The 14,083-nt window shown below is 42.8% G+C and overlaps 1 protein-coding gene across 2 annotated transcripts in view; it reads left to right on the top strand.

The window, feature by feature from the left end:
• Positions 1-14,083, top strand: part of FRY (FRY microtubule binding protein) — a 512,138-nt gene that overhangs the window by 335,177 nt on the left and 162,878 nt on the right. For both annotated transcript variants that reach the window (XM_062194404.1, XM_062194403.1), the window contains 5 exons: positions 3,193-3,296; positions 3,718-3,826; positions 5,716-5,802; positions 11,321-11,492; positions 12,601-12,733. In XM_062194404.1, the coding sequence (XP_062050388.1) occupies positions 3,193-3,296; positions 3,718-3,826; positions 5,716-5,802; positions 11,321-11,492; positions 12,601-12,733 (605 nt within the window). The remainder of the gene's footprint in view (positions 1-3,192; positions 3,297-3,717; positions 3,827-5,715; positions 5,803-11,320; positions 11,493-12,600; positions 12,734-14,083) is intronic.

Here is a 14,083-nt window from a genome sequence, read left to right as displayed (position 1 = left end):
ATTTTTAAGATATTTTTTAAATTTTATTTAACAGGCAGAGGGAGAGGGAGAGCTTTCATCCACTGCTAGTTCATTTCCCAGATGCCCATGACAGCTGCTTCTGGCCCAGGCCAAAGGCAAGAGCCCAGAAATCAACTGTATACTGCAGGAATGACAGGGACACAAGTACTTGAGCCATCATACGCAACCTTCTGGGGTGTGCATTAGCAGGATGCTGAAAAGAGAAGCAGAGTGGGGATTCAAACCCAGGCACCTGGGTATGCGATGTGGCTATACCAAGTGGCCTCTTAACCACTGCACCAAATGCCCACCGCTGGTACAAAACTTATTAAAGTCCATACATAGGTTTTTCATAATAAACATTTTCCATGAATCTTTTGAAGACCCTCTTATAGATACTAATAAAGAGAAATTTGCAAGAGAGATTATTCCCACTAGAATAGAAGCTCCCTAAAGGCAGAGACAACATTTTCCTTCTTTTCTACTGAATCCTGGTACCTCATTTGTAATGATATTTTCCATAGACTGGGCCAGGGCTAAATACCCTGGCTACGTTAACTCACTTAACTCTCCTAAGACTCCTATGGAGGTAGATAAGAGCATTATCTGCATTTCACAGACAGGGAAAATCCGATCCAAAGAGGCTGAGGAGCTTCCCCAGGGTTAGCCATAGAGCTGATAAGCTGCAGAGCAAGGATGGATTCAAACCCAGGCTGTCTGTGTGCATGGGCCACTTTTACCGCCACCCACCACCACCACCACCACCCTTTTAGGTATCACCATAGATTTTTTTTATTGCTTTGGAGCAGTGGAAGACTGATCAGAATTTTTGAAATTTATAATTGACAGAACATTTCAAATGCAATTTTACTAGTTTCAGATTCACTTAAGTAACACAAAAATTTGAGCATTTAATCAGTTATATCATAGCTATTATATTAGCAGGCAAAAAGCCAAAATTCCTTTCTGTATAAATGCATGTTTCTAAAAAGTCCGGTCCTCTCTTCCATCAGGAGCTGGACAAGTAAATACAAAGTTTATTTGGAAGAGTATGGATTCAAGAATATCTGGGAAAGCCATGAAAAATTTTTTAAGAGTAATGGACCATGGAAGGCAGGGCAGAAGAGATACTAAAACACATTATAAAGCTTCAGCAATTAAAAGAATGTGATATTAGTACTTGAAGAGACGAATAGAACAGAAAAAATATCCAAAAAAACAGACCTCAATGCATATGGAATTTCGTGCTTTTAGAATACTGACTACACAAAAAGGTTGGGTTTAGAGTAGATGTACCTAAAACACCTGTCTTCCTTAAATCTGAAAACTACTGGCGACAGTCTTTCCCATAGAAATTACCCATGTGGTTTTCAGTCAGCAGTTCAAAGGCAACATTCATCCCAAGTCATTTCTAAACTATTGTGAATTCTGCAAAAATCAGTACCCAAATTACCTGGAGGAACAAAGCAGGTAGAAGCGCTCTGAGGAGACAAGTAAATGAACATGGAGAGAGAACAGAAGGAAGGGCAGCATCCTTAGGTGAGGTGGGAGGTGAAGACTGACCCTGAAAGGCTGTTTAGCTAACACTTATTGAGCCCCAATGGAACGGATGCCGGGGTAAGTAGTGCCCCTTCCTTTCAGAGACCCCGGTATGTGAAGAGTGGGAGGGCTAGAGCCGAGGTGCGCGAGGGTCCAGCAGCCGCTCGGGAGGGAATAACTGGTTTTAATGGAATGGGGGGCAGGACACAGGAGAGGAACAGAAAGCTGCACAGAGGATTGTGTTGTACCCAGAGGTTGACCGTGTACCTGGAAGAAAAGACGGATTTGTGGGTAGGAGGTTCTCCTAACGTGGAAGGGTCGTGAGCATGGCCTCTCCAGAGTTGATGGAGTGTGAAAGAGTAACAGGAGGAGAGGCAGAAAAGGTAAGTCCAATTCAGACATCGAGCAGTCAGGTGTGCCAGGCCAAGAAATGCCCACGTGATCCCGTGGGCATCCTGGAAACCGCCCAGTGAGTGATTGCCAAATACAGAGGATTATACCTGAATTGACTGAGATTAGCAGATTTCCTGCAGCAGCCCGGGTGACAGGGCTGGAAGCTGAGCTGTATGGCAGAGGAAGCAGGCATGGAGAAGACAGCAAATTCAGGAAACATTTTGTAGTTTTAAAAAAATCTATAAAAATGGTTGAAAGGATGGAGGGAAAGTCCAAAGTAAGGAATGAAGGTGGTGGCCTTCAGGGGTTGACATCCATGCTGGGCTCTGGCCTGTTTGCTGGGGCCTGGATGACCACGGCTGTGACTCAGCTGTTCTCGCCACCTATATCCCATTCTCCACCCTGCGGACACAGGGCTCCTGCATGGTCTGTCTGGTCTCAGTGGCTCCCGGGGTTCTCCAACAGCACCTAGAACATGTCGATCTCTATTAACAGTGGAAGGTGTTCAGATGGGATTGTGTGGGAGGGGCTGGGGGATCCAAACAATAACAATGTTTCGGCCGGCACCGCGGCTCAATAGGCTAAGCCTCTGCCTGCGGCGCCGGCACCCCGAGTTCTAGTCCCTGTTGGGGCACCAGATTCTGTCCCGGTTGCTCCTCTTCCAGTCCAGCTCTCTGCTGTGGCCCGGGAAGGCAGTGGAGGATGGCCCAAGTGCTTGGGCCCTGCACTTGCATGGGAGACCAGGAGGAAGCACCTGGCTCCTGGCTTCAGATCAGCATGGTGCGCTGTCCACAGCGGCCATTGCGGGGTGAACCAATGGAAAAGGAAGACCTTTCTGTCTCTCTCTCTCTCTCACTGTCCACTCTGCCTGTCCAAAAAAAAAAAAAATTAAAAAATAAATAATGTTGCAAGGGGGCATAATAAACAATGGAAGCCCCAGACTGATGCTGTTGTTTGGGCTATAGGACTTGAGTTTCCTAGGACTGGAGGAAGAGGGCAGTTTCTCGAGTATGCACATTGGCAAAGGAGAGAATGGCGTGACTTCCCCCAGAATTTCTTTGTCCCACCTTCGTGGCTATTTGGATTCCTCCTCCTGGATTGCTTATCTAAGGGGCATCTAGAAGCAAATACCCCACAGGTCCCCAAGGATGCAGTGTGCCTTGCAGGCCCTCTGCCACACGCCAGGGGCCTGCCTCTTCCAGGCGTTCAAAGAAGGCTCCTCTTTTCTCCGCAGTTTTAACGTCTCGGTTTCTGTTGTAGAATAAAGACCCCAAGATGGCTCGAGTAGCCCTGGAATCCCTCTACAGATTGCTCTGGGTTTACATGATTCGGATCAAATGTGAAAGCAACACAGCTACTCAGAGGTAAGGAGCTGGCTCGGGTTCGTGGCAGCCACCTCGGTTAGCTCCTTGTAGAGGGTGCTTACTTTTATTGCTAGAAGCTGTTCAAAGCTGACCTGAGTCCTAGGAACCTTTGCAGGCTTTCCTTGGTCATTAGCTCATTAGCCTCTGCAGAGACTCCGGTCTCTACCAGGATCAACAAGTTCCACTTCCAGAGTTGCATTTGCCACTTTGACAAAGGAAATGGCTATCATTTGGAAAACTGCCCTTCATGTTCCAGAAACACTTTTCACAGAGTAATTATGCTAATAAGAGGGATGAGGTGGTCTGTTTTCTTTCTGAATTCTCCCTGATGCCCAGATAAAATGAAACAGCTGCCATTTGCCCTTAAAGAACTGGAGCTCAGCCAACCTTGCTTGTTTTCTTTTTCCCCCTTATCTTTCAGCCGACTTATAACCATCATCACCACACTTTTCCCCAAAGGGTCTCGCGGTGTGGTGCCAAGGGACATGCCTCTGAACATCTTTGTGAAAATCATCCAGTTCATAGCCCAGGTAATGGCGGCGTTGCTGGCAGGCAGAGCCTTCGCGTCTCTTTTAAGTAGCCAGTCTCCTCTTTGTGAAGAACTTTTCAAAGATGGAAAGTCTAAAATATTATCTTAGGTGTCTAGACTTTGTGGAAGGGTTCTGAGTGTTTTCACCCATAGCCTCTTCTTTCCCTTGAAAACGAATGGTGATATGGTCACGGCAAGCATTTTCCACCTCTGACAGATGAAGAAACTGAGCAACGGGGTGGAAGGGTCTCACCCGAGGCTGCAGAGCCTCTCAGTAAAACCGTCTCTTGGCTCTTGGTCCCATGTATGCCAGCTCTGGATGCTGCCATTAAGAGGGAACAAAGGTTCTGATGTTTAGGGGAATACATCTTCTACCTCCCACCCCATGAATTGAACAGGAATATCAGCATTTATCCAGCATTCAGTCTTCACCAATAACCATTCTAAGGATGTAGTCATTGAAAACTGGGTCCAGGACAGGCATTGGCACAGCGGGTTAAGCCACTGCTTGGGACACCCACGTCCCGCTTCAGATTCACCAGTATTGAGTCCTGCCCCCGCTTCCAAACCCACGTCCTGCTAGTGGCACTAGGGAGCAGCAGATGATGGCTCAAGTCCTTGGGTTCCTACCGGTCACTAGAGAGATCCAGATGGAGGCTCTGGCTCCTGGCTTCAGCCTGACCCCGCCCTGCCTGCTGTGGGCATTTGGAGACAAAACCAGCAGATGGAAGACCTCTGCCTCTCCTTCTCCATTTCCCTCTCCCTCTCCCTCTCAAATAAACAGTCAATCTTCTTTAAATGAAAAACTGGGTCCAGGCATGTTAAACATAGTTTTAGTGTGTTATTTACTATTCACATCCAAGACTTTCAATTTTGAAAATAACTCTGTACGTAAATGATTTTACTCAAGCTTTGACCTTGGTGTGATTTGCAGCCTAGCCTCGGCCATGAGACAGCTCTGTCACCTTGAGCCAGAGAACATCATATTTTCTCAGTTCCTTTATCTGTAAGATGGTGATGAAAGTGCTTACTCAGTATGTTTCAGAATATTGTGTGGGTAAAGGGAAAAATACATGGGAAAATACCATGAGAGTGCAACTGATAATTGATACAAACATGTAAGCTTCAATTGTTACTTCACAGACTATTTAATGTATGATATCTCAATGTGTGTTTGCTTCAATGAAATACCTTGAATGTTTGTGCCTAGGGAAAGGGCATTATGGATTTTGCAGGTAGAAGAATTAATGTAACTTTTCCTGCAGTTATCGTGTGGCCAAGGATGTGCCGTTCTGGAATGTGTTGTCTAAATGAACCTGCCATGTCTTAGTAGTCAGTATCTTCAGTTATTAGAATTTGACTTAAATGTTTTCATTTGCATACCTTAATGTGTCTTATTTATCGATTTTTAATCTCACATGAAGAATTATTTGCTATACTATGAGTCAAAGGGTTTTTAGAGAATAGAAGAAAATGGCCATTTTGCCGTGATAATCTTTAATAACACATTTTTTAGCTCAGTTTTAAGAAGTTACCAATATTTGTAGCACAAGTAGGAAGGGTCTGCGCTGTTGATAAGTCCAGCCAGATAGCCCAGGTGGTTCAGTTTACTTCCGTGTGTGGGAGTGGGTGAGATCAGCATCTGTGCCGTAGGGGCGGGTTGTGGACCTTACATTACGAAGGCATCCCTGCGCACTGGGCGCCAACAGGCAGTGCCACCAAGGGTGCAGATGGGCCTGGTCTTCCCATATGGATTCCCTGTGCTCCAGGAGCCTGGGCCCCAAACCCCTCTTCTTTCAGCAGCCACCTATCTGGTGCATATAATGAAAATAGCCACTTCCTGCTAAATTTGGATTTTAACACTTTTGTGTTTTGTTGTTTTCCTTCCAGGAACGTTTAGATTTTGCAATGAAAGAAATCATTTTTGATTTTCTTTGTGTGGGAAAACCAGCCAAGGCTTTCAGTCTCAATCCCGAGGTATGAATGATTCTTTTATGCACTTCTAACAGAGCCCGTATTCACAGAGCCCTACCTTTGCTTTGCCACTTGGGGGGATGAGGTGAGGGACGTCTTCTCTAAAAAATCTTCTCTTTGTTTCTGTCCATGTCCAAGTTCGGATGATGGAATTTCAGAAGTAGCAGTTTGAATGAATAGACTTAGACTGATGGAAAGCTGATGTGCTGCCATTTCTGTTCATGTAGAGTAGAGTAAGTCTGGCCCAGAATGATAATCTCATGAAAGGTCAGTTTGTTCTATTTTAGAAAACTCGGTGCTTTTACTTAGAACTTTTTTGATGCAGGTTAGCAAGTTTAGTATTGGGAAAATGATAACGCAGAGAAAAATGAATACATGTAGGAATAAAAAATACTAAAGCACAATGAAATTAAATAATGTACGCACGTATGTGGCTATGAAGCCTCCTATCTCAGGGTCAGGTGATCGTGGACATGAGTGTGTAGCAGGTGTTATGTATAAGGTGGCGTAGCACAGGCTATGCAAATGAACAACACATTCCATTGTAAACCTCTGAAGTCCCTGTCAGTCAAACCTGGCCGACTGCCTCTCTGTAGCCCATTCTCTGCTGGATTGTAGAAAGGGCAGTGGTGAGGTGGACACTGGGCACAGTAGGTAAGCCACTTGGGACCCTCCCATGCCGTATCAGAGCGCCTGGTTTGAGTCCCAGATCCTGTGCTTTCTGCTGGTGCTCACTCAGGGAGGCAGCAGGTGATGGCTCAAGTGCTGGGCCCCTGGACCCAGAGTGAGTTCCAGCTCCTGACTGTACCCTGGCTGTTGCCGGTCAATCTCTCTCTCCCCCACTCCCATTCAAATATAATGAAAATAAATAAATAAAAGTTAAAATGAAAGAATTCCGGGCCAGGAGTCGGCAGAGCCGGATTTTCCTCCTGTAACCAGCTCTGCTCATTTTCCTAGCCTTGTCACAGTTACCTCTCTGAACGTAGGCTTTTTCACCAAAAACAACAGACAAAATACTTTCCTAGCATATTTCACAGAATAGTTGTAACATTTAGGAAGCGTGCATTAAAAACTCTTAAGCAAAGAAAGCAATTGTACAGCATTAAAGTGTTTTATATCCGTATTTCCAGTTATCACTGTGGCGGTTTCTGGCTGCTTCTTCCCATAGTGAGGAGTAAGGCCCAGAACTCAGAGACCCACGACAGATAGCCTGTTAGCAGCAGAGGCGGCCAAGTCCACGAAATTGCTCCGCTCCTGCCCAGTGCACGCTGCATTCGCTTCTCGATGCTGGGGTCGCTACATGTCTAGGGACAGCGCAGGAAGCTCCCCCCATAGGAGTTTCTGTCTGATGCCTGATGACCTCACAGGTTTCTGGAGGGGCTGCAGCCACGGTCAGCAGGCCAGCAGGAGGGAGCAAAGCCAGAGCCTTTTGGCTGGAGGGACGTCCAGGTCAGAACAGTCAAGAGTCTTTTTCTTGCTGGTTCTCAAAATACTTTTTCACTTCTCAATAGAAGTACCTGTGCTATATGAACAATCAATTCTCAGAATTACTAGGTTGCTAGTCTGAAAAAAAAAAAAAAAAAAAAAAAAAAAAAAAAAAACATTACCACTGTCATTATCACCAGTTATATTGCTTCTTATTTCAGATTCCTTGTTCAATCATTGATTAGTCTTTCTGTGCATAGCAGTTGAAATTAAGTTTAAAAAAATAAAAACTACCACTAGGAGAAAATATTTGGGTATCTCCTTCCATTTCTCTTGATCTTTCAGGAAGATCTGGAAGAATTTGTCAATAGGTGACAATTCCAGGCTCAAAGGCATATTCGTCCCCTCACAAGCAGACTCAAGGACAAGATGGTCTGCAAAGCACATGTCCTATGCTTGAAATATGCTGTAGGGCACAGTTTCTCAGGAAAGTGATCAAGACTGAGGCTTAAGTCATAGGTTGCAAGTAGCTGGTGGGACAAGGCCTGCAGATATCAAGGGCTATCGTGCAGCGCCCCTCAGCACTCGGGTCCTTTCTAGGTCACTGTCTTGTTTCAGTTAGGACCCAGATAACTTCTATCTACAGCTTTGTCATCACAGGAACTGTGCATCTGTGAAACGAGTTTCTAGGTCAGCAGTTTCTGTCATGTTTATCTTGATCTAAGATACTGCAAAACTGGAGATCCCTACTCAGTGCTAGAGGCAAGAAGGAAAAAAATAAAATAAAAGACATGCAGATTGGAAAGGGAGAAATAAAATCGCCATTGTTCACAGACACATGATTATCTCAATTATAAACAGAAAATCTAATAAAACAAATATAATGAAGTTGACAGGAAACTATATATATATATATATATAGTATTATATAATGTATGTTATTGTATATATATTCATTGTATTATATAATGAAGAATTGGAAATTGAACAACTTATAATAGCAATAAGAAAAATAATAGCAATAACACTGACATAATATTTACAAAATTTATTTTTAATGCTGAAAACTTCAAAATATTGCAAGAAATCAGAATGTACTAGAAAGTTCAAGATGTACTATAAAATTAAACAGCAGTCGGGGCACTTGGGATGCCACAACCTGTATCAGAGTACCTATGTTCAAGTCCTCCCTCCACTTCCAGTTGTAGCTTCATGCTAGTGCCCTGGGCAGCACAGGTGATGGCTGAAGTAACTGGGTCCCTGCCACCTACCTGGAGTTCCAGGCTCCTGGCTTCAGCCTGGCCCAGCCCTGGCCATTGCAGCCTTTTGGGGAATGGAAGATCTATCTATATTTCTCTCTCTCTCTCTCTCTCTCTGACTTCAAGTAAATAAGTGTCTTCTTTAAAAATGGATGAAAAACCTAAATGTGAAACCCAATACTATTAATCTTCCAGAAGAAAACATCAGAGGTAAATAATTGTTCTTCTCAGTTGGCTGAAAATTTCTAGGACATAGGAGTTTTAAATTACAAAAGAAAACCGTGAATAATTGGGCCTCATTAAAATAAAAATGTCTGCACTTTAAAAGATAGTAGAAAGCCACAGACTATGAGAAAATATTTGTAAAACACAGCTGTGAAAAGGGATGACATCTTGTCATTTGCAACAACATGGATGGATCTGGAGGATACTATGTTAAATGAAATAAAGCAGGCACAAAAAGACAAACATGGCATGATCTCACCCATATGTCCAATCTAAAAAAGCAGATCTCATAGAAATTGAGAGTAAAAGAATGCTTCTAGAGGTTGGGGAGGAGGGAGGACTGGGGAAAGGTTATTTAACAGAAACTAAGTTATAATTAGATAGGAGTCAGATATTCTGATGTTCTGTTGCACACATGTGACAAAGTACTTCTTTCCAGAATATAAGACTCACGCAACTCAGTAATAAAATATACAACCTGGCCAGCGCCGCGGCTCACTAGGCTAATCCTCTGCCTGCGGCACCGGCACACTGGGTTCTAGTCCCGGTCGGGGCACCGGATTCTGTCCTGGTTGCTCCTCTTCTAGTCCAGCTCTCTACTGTGGCCTGGGAGTGCAGTGGAGGATGGCCCAAGTCCTTGGGCCCTGCACCCACATGGGAGAGCAGGAAAAGCACCTGGCTCCTGGCTTCGGATCAGCGCAGTGCGCCGGCCACAGCAGCCATTGCGGGGTGAACCAACAGAAAAGGAAGACCTTTCTCTCTGTCTCTCTCTCTCTCTCTCACTGTCCACTCTGCCTGTCAAAAAAAAAAAAAATATATATATATATATACAACCCAATTTTTAAACTGAGCAAAAACAGCCTCTTCACCAACGAAGAGACACGAGGGATCTTCAAAACATCATTAGAATGCATTTTAGGAAACCAAAGTAAGCTTTATCTTTTAATTCCCTTTTCCATAAATTTTTTAAGTGTCCTTACACTAATAATAAGAGCATGAAAATATACTCAGCTTCATTAACGATTAGGGAAATGAGATATGCTGGGGAGAAAGAAAAAGAGCAACTAGAACTTTACATTATTTATATAATATGTTTATATTATATAAATAAAATGCAATAGTTACAACCACTTAAGAAAACAATTTGGAAATTTCTTTCTTTCTTTTTTTTTTTTTTTTTGACAGGCAGAGTGGACAGTGAGAGAGAGACAGAGAGAAAGGCCTTCCTTTTGCCGTTGGTTCACCCTCCAATGGCTGCCGCGGCTGGCGCGCTGCAGCCGGCGCACCGCGCTGATCCGATGGCAGGAGCCAGGTGCTTCTCCTGGTCTCCCATGGGGTGCAGGGCCCAAGCACTTGGGCCATCCTCCGCTGCACTCCCTGGCCACAGCAGAGAGCTGGCCTGGAAGAGGGGCAACCAGGACAGGATCGGTGCCCCGACCGGGACTAGAACCCGGTGTGCTGGCGCCGCAAGGCGGAGGATTAGCCTAGTGAGCCGCGGTGCCAGCCGGAAATTTCTTTCAAAGTTAAACATACACTTATAGGAATTCCACCCCAAAGTGTTTATACAAGAGAAAACATGTCCACAAAAGTTTATATGAATATTTATAGATGCTTTATTCATTATCACTAAGATTAGAAAAGTTAAGTCATGTTTAAAACCTAGTGAATGGCTAAGCATATTGTGAATCATCAATGCAGTGGAATACTATTCAGCAATAAAAAGAAACAAACTATTGGTCTGTGTAACAGTAGCAAGACCCAAAAGCTGTCTACTGGGTATTTCATTTATATCATGTTCTGGAAAAGGCAAAACTCTAAGAAGCCGTTAGACCGTGGTGCTGGCATGGGAAAACAAAGCTGGTTACAGAGAGGCATGAGGGAACTTTGGGGGATGATGCAAATTTTTGAATCTTGATTGTGATGGCAATTACCTGACTGTGTAGGTTTCCCAAAATAGAACAAATTGTGCAGCTAAAAGGAGCAATAGAATAGATCTCAAAGAACCTGACTTCAAAATACGAAGTGGATGTTCCGGCTTACAATGTGTATTTTCCAGCAATAACTTTTCAGCCATCTTCTTTAATCCTCATAACAGCCATATCTGATTTTCGGGTACTGTTATCCTCACTTCACAGGAAGACCTACAGTTCAGAGTAGATGTTGTTCACTTTGTGGTTCCCATTTGGAACTCCAAGGTTTTCATTTTGTCTTTACGAATCAACACATGTGACATCTGTCTTCTCCTGGAAGACATAAGAGCCTTTTGTTTACCTCAGTTTACCTTGGTTGCAGCTGCTCCAAAGGATGCCCACCAAACCACTGAGGTTCATCCAGAATTGCTGCACAAAATAAGGTCTCTGAGCATTTTCAAGCGTGTCCTCCAAATCTGGGGGGAAAAATCTCCCCAGCTATTTTCTTGTGATACAGCAACCAACAGTGACAGAAGCCCAATTTCGTGACTGTAGGATTGGCCCACACCCTTGTGCCTTTTCGTAATGTTCCCATACTAGTGTAGATGACGAGCCGAGCTGATCTTCTCTAAAGACTGATGGTTCCATTCCACTGCAGTCATTGTGTCTTTGCTTTCATCGTGAACATGTTGTCCCTTACAGAGAATGAACATCGGTTTGCGGGCATTCTTGGTAATAGCGGATAGCTTGCAGCAGAAAGATGGTGAACCGCCCATGCCAGTGACTGGAGCTGTTCTCCCTTCCGGAAACACGTTGAGAGTAAAGAAAACATATTTGAGCAAAACGCTAACTGAAGAGGAAGCCAAAATGATAGGTGGGTTTCAAACTTGTGTTCAAGCTGGGCCTTAAGCCTTTAAAATGACCATTAGATAGTTATTAATTGTGAGATGCTCTTTAAAAAAATCTTTATATAGCAGCGATGGAACATTCCAGAATTAATTGTTTTTGATTGATTCATGCTGTGTTTTGTTTGACTTCCCTTTAAACTTTTTGGAACTTCCTGGTAAATACAAGTATTTTGCCATTTAAATGTTAGACTTTTATCTATGGGGTTTTTTCAAACCTCTAATATTGATTACCTACATTTGCAGTAAATTTCCAGGACATCCGTGTGCTTTGGTAGATAATCTTGCTGATAATTCATTCAGTTTTTTTTTTTCATTCTTACAGTTCATTTCCTTCATTTTATTTCAGAAAAATTAGTCTAATCTATGCTTTTACCCCTCTCTATCCCATAGTATACCAGATTATATTGTGAGTTTAATCTAGTGAGACTTTTTTTTTTATTTAGAAATCTTACTCCAAAAAGGTGATTTGTGTGTGTGTTTTTATTTTTTATTAAGTACCCAAATTTAGAAAACTAATACAAATTTTGTTAGCATAAGTCCTGGATTCCAAAGACATGAGGGATAGATATGCAGAAACTTTTTGCTTTAAAATTTTTCATCTTTAGTTACATGATGCCTAAATGAGTTTAAAAGGTTTAATGTGTGAAAAATAAAATTAATAATTAAATTATTAATAGTTGATAATTAATAAAACTTTTTGTCTCATTTATTTAAACTATTTCATGTTGGATTATTAGAATTCCTGATAACTGAATTTCAATGACTATTTAGTAAACAACCACAAAGTTCAGGGCATTTCAAAATGTTCATGGAAAATGCATGCTATGAAAAACTATGTGTGGCTCTCAAACATTTGTGCACCAATATATGCTCATCGTTTATTTTCCATGAACTTTCTGAAGTATTCTGACATGGCAAAGCGCATGAGAGAGAGACTGAATCAGACTGAGCCCTCTACTTAAAGAAGTCATTGACTCATAGAGTCTTTATGCAGTAATGTTAAAGGATGAATAACCCAAGATCCCACTCTTCAGTAGATTTAGCGAAGATGTGACTGTAATGCGTGTTTTCCAGGCATGTCTTTATATTACTCTCAAGTACGAAAAGCTGTGGACAACATTTTAAGGCACCTTGATAAAGAAGTGGGAAGATGTATGATGCTAACTAATGTTCAGATGTTAAACAAGGAGCCCGAAGACATGATCACGTGAGTACAATGAGAAGTGTTATCAATGAGATGTTAGTTAGCCAAAAGGCACAGTAGCGATTTTTCTTATTTGTTCTATCAATGTAGTCTAAAGTTTGTTTGTTCTACTCTTATTAGAATCAGAGTTCTAAGACACGTTAAAGATAGTAAAAAGAAAAGCTTTGACGATCTTTGACTAACTCTAAAAATGAGGTCAACCCTGAGATAGGTCTACTTTTGGCTGTATCTCCAGTGTCATTAGGCAGTAAGTGAGAAAAGGGCCCCTGGTCCACATTTTTCCGAAGTGACAGTTTGTGCCCAAGCTCCTTCACAACCCATGTGACACAGTGACATCCCAATTTACTGACATTCTGTCTTCATAAAACACAGGCTTGCTTGTTTCTAGTGACATTTCCTACTTGGCAGTTTCTGTGTAACTGTGTCATCCATTTAAGAAAGGATTTATAATTCTGAAGGTAGAAATCACGTTTCTTAGCCAAAATCGAAAGAGCATGATTTGTAATTAGAGTTATGCAGAATAAACTCATGCAACTTACATTTGCTATTGTTTATTAATTGAGGCAGAAACTAGTATTACATTGTAATTCTACAGTTTTTAAGGATTTATTTCATGTATTTGCAAGAGTGAAAGAGAAAGAGAGAGAGACAAAAAAAGATCTTCCATCCACCGGTTCACTCCCCAGGTGGCCACAATGGTCAGAGCTGGGCAGGCCCGAAGCCAGAAGCCTGAAGCTGCATCCAGGTCTGCCACGTGGGTGGCAGGGGCCCAACTATGTGGGTCAACTTCAGGGGCCTTCCCAGGAGCATTAGCAGAGATCTGCATTGGAACTCAAACTGGCATTCCAATGTGGGATACTGGTGGCACAGGCAGTGGCTTCACCTGCTACACCACAATGCCAGCCCCACAATTCGACAGAATAAGAAAGTTTGGACTTTGTTGTTGCACTGTATATTAAACGGTATCTAGGGGGCTGGTGTTGTGTCATAGTAAGTTGGGCCTCCACCTGTAGCTCTGGCATCCCCTATGGGCTCTAGTTCCAGTCCCAGCTGCTCCTCTTCTGATACAGCTCTCTGTTATGGCCTGGGAAAGCAGTGGAAGATGGCCCAAGTGCTTGTGCCCCTGCATGTGTGTGGGAAGCTCCTGACTTCAGATCGGCCCAGCTCCAGCTATTACAGCCATTTGGGAAGTGAACTGGCAGACAGAAGTTCTCTCTCTCTAACTCTGCCTCTCAGATAAATAAATAAATTTAAAAAAATAAATTTTATCTGGCAACTGTAGTATCAATTTCCAAAAACATAATTAGGAAGATTTCCTTTGCCACCAGTATATACAGAATTAATTTGAAGTTT

The sequence above is a fragment of the Lepus europaeus genome, chromosome 6 (genome assembly GCF_033115175.1).
Source record: "Lepus europaeus isolate LE1 chromosome 6, mLepTim1.pri, whole genome shotgun sequence".
In the NCBI taxonomy this organism is placed as follows: Eukaryota; Metazoa; Chordata; class Mammalia; order Lagomorpha; family Leporidae; genus Lepus; species Lepus europaeus.
This window is presented reverse-complemented; position numbering and strand designations above follow the sequence as displayed.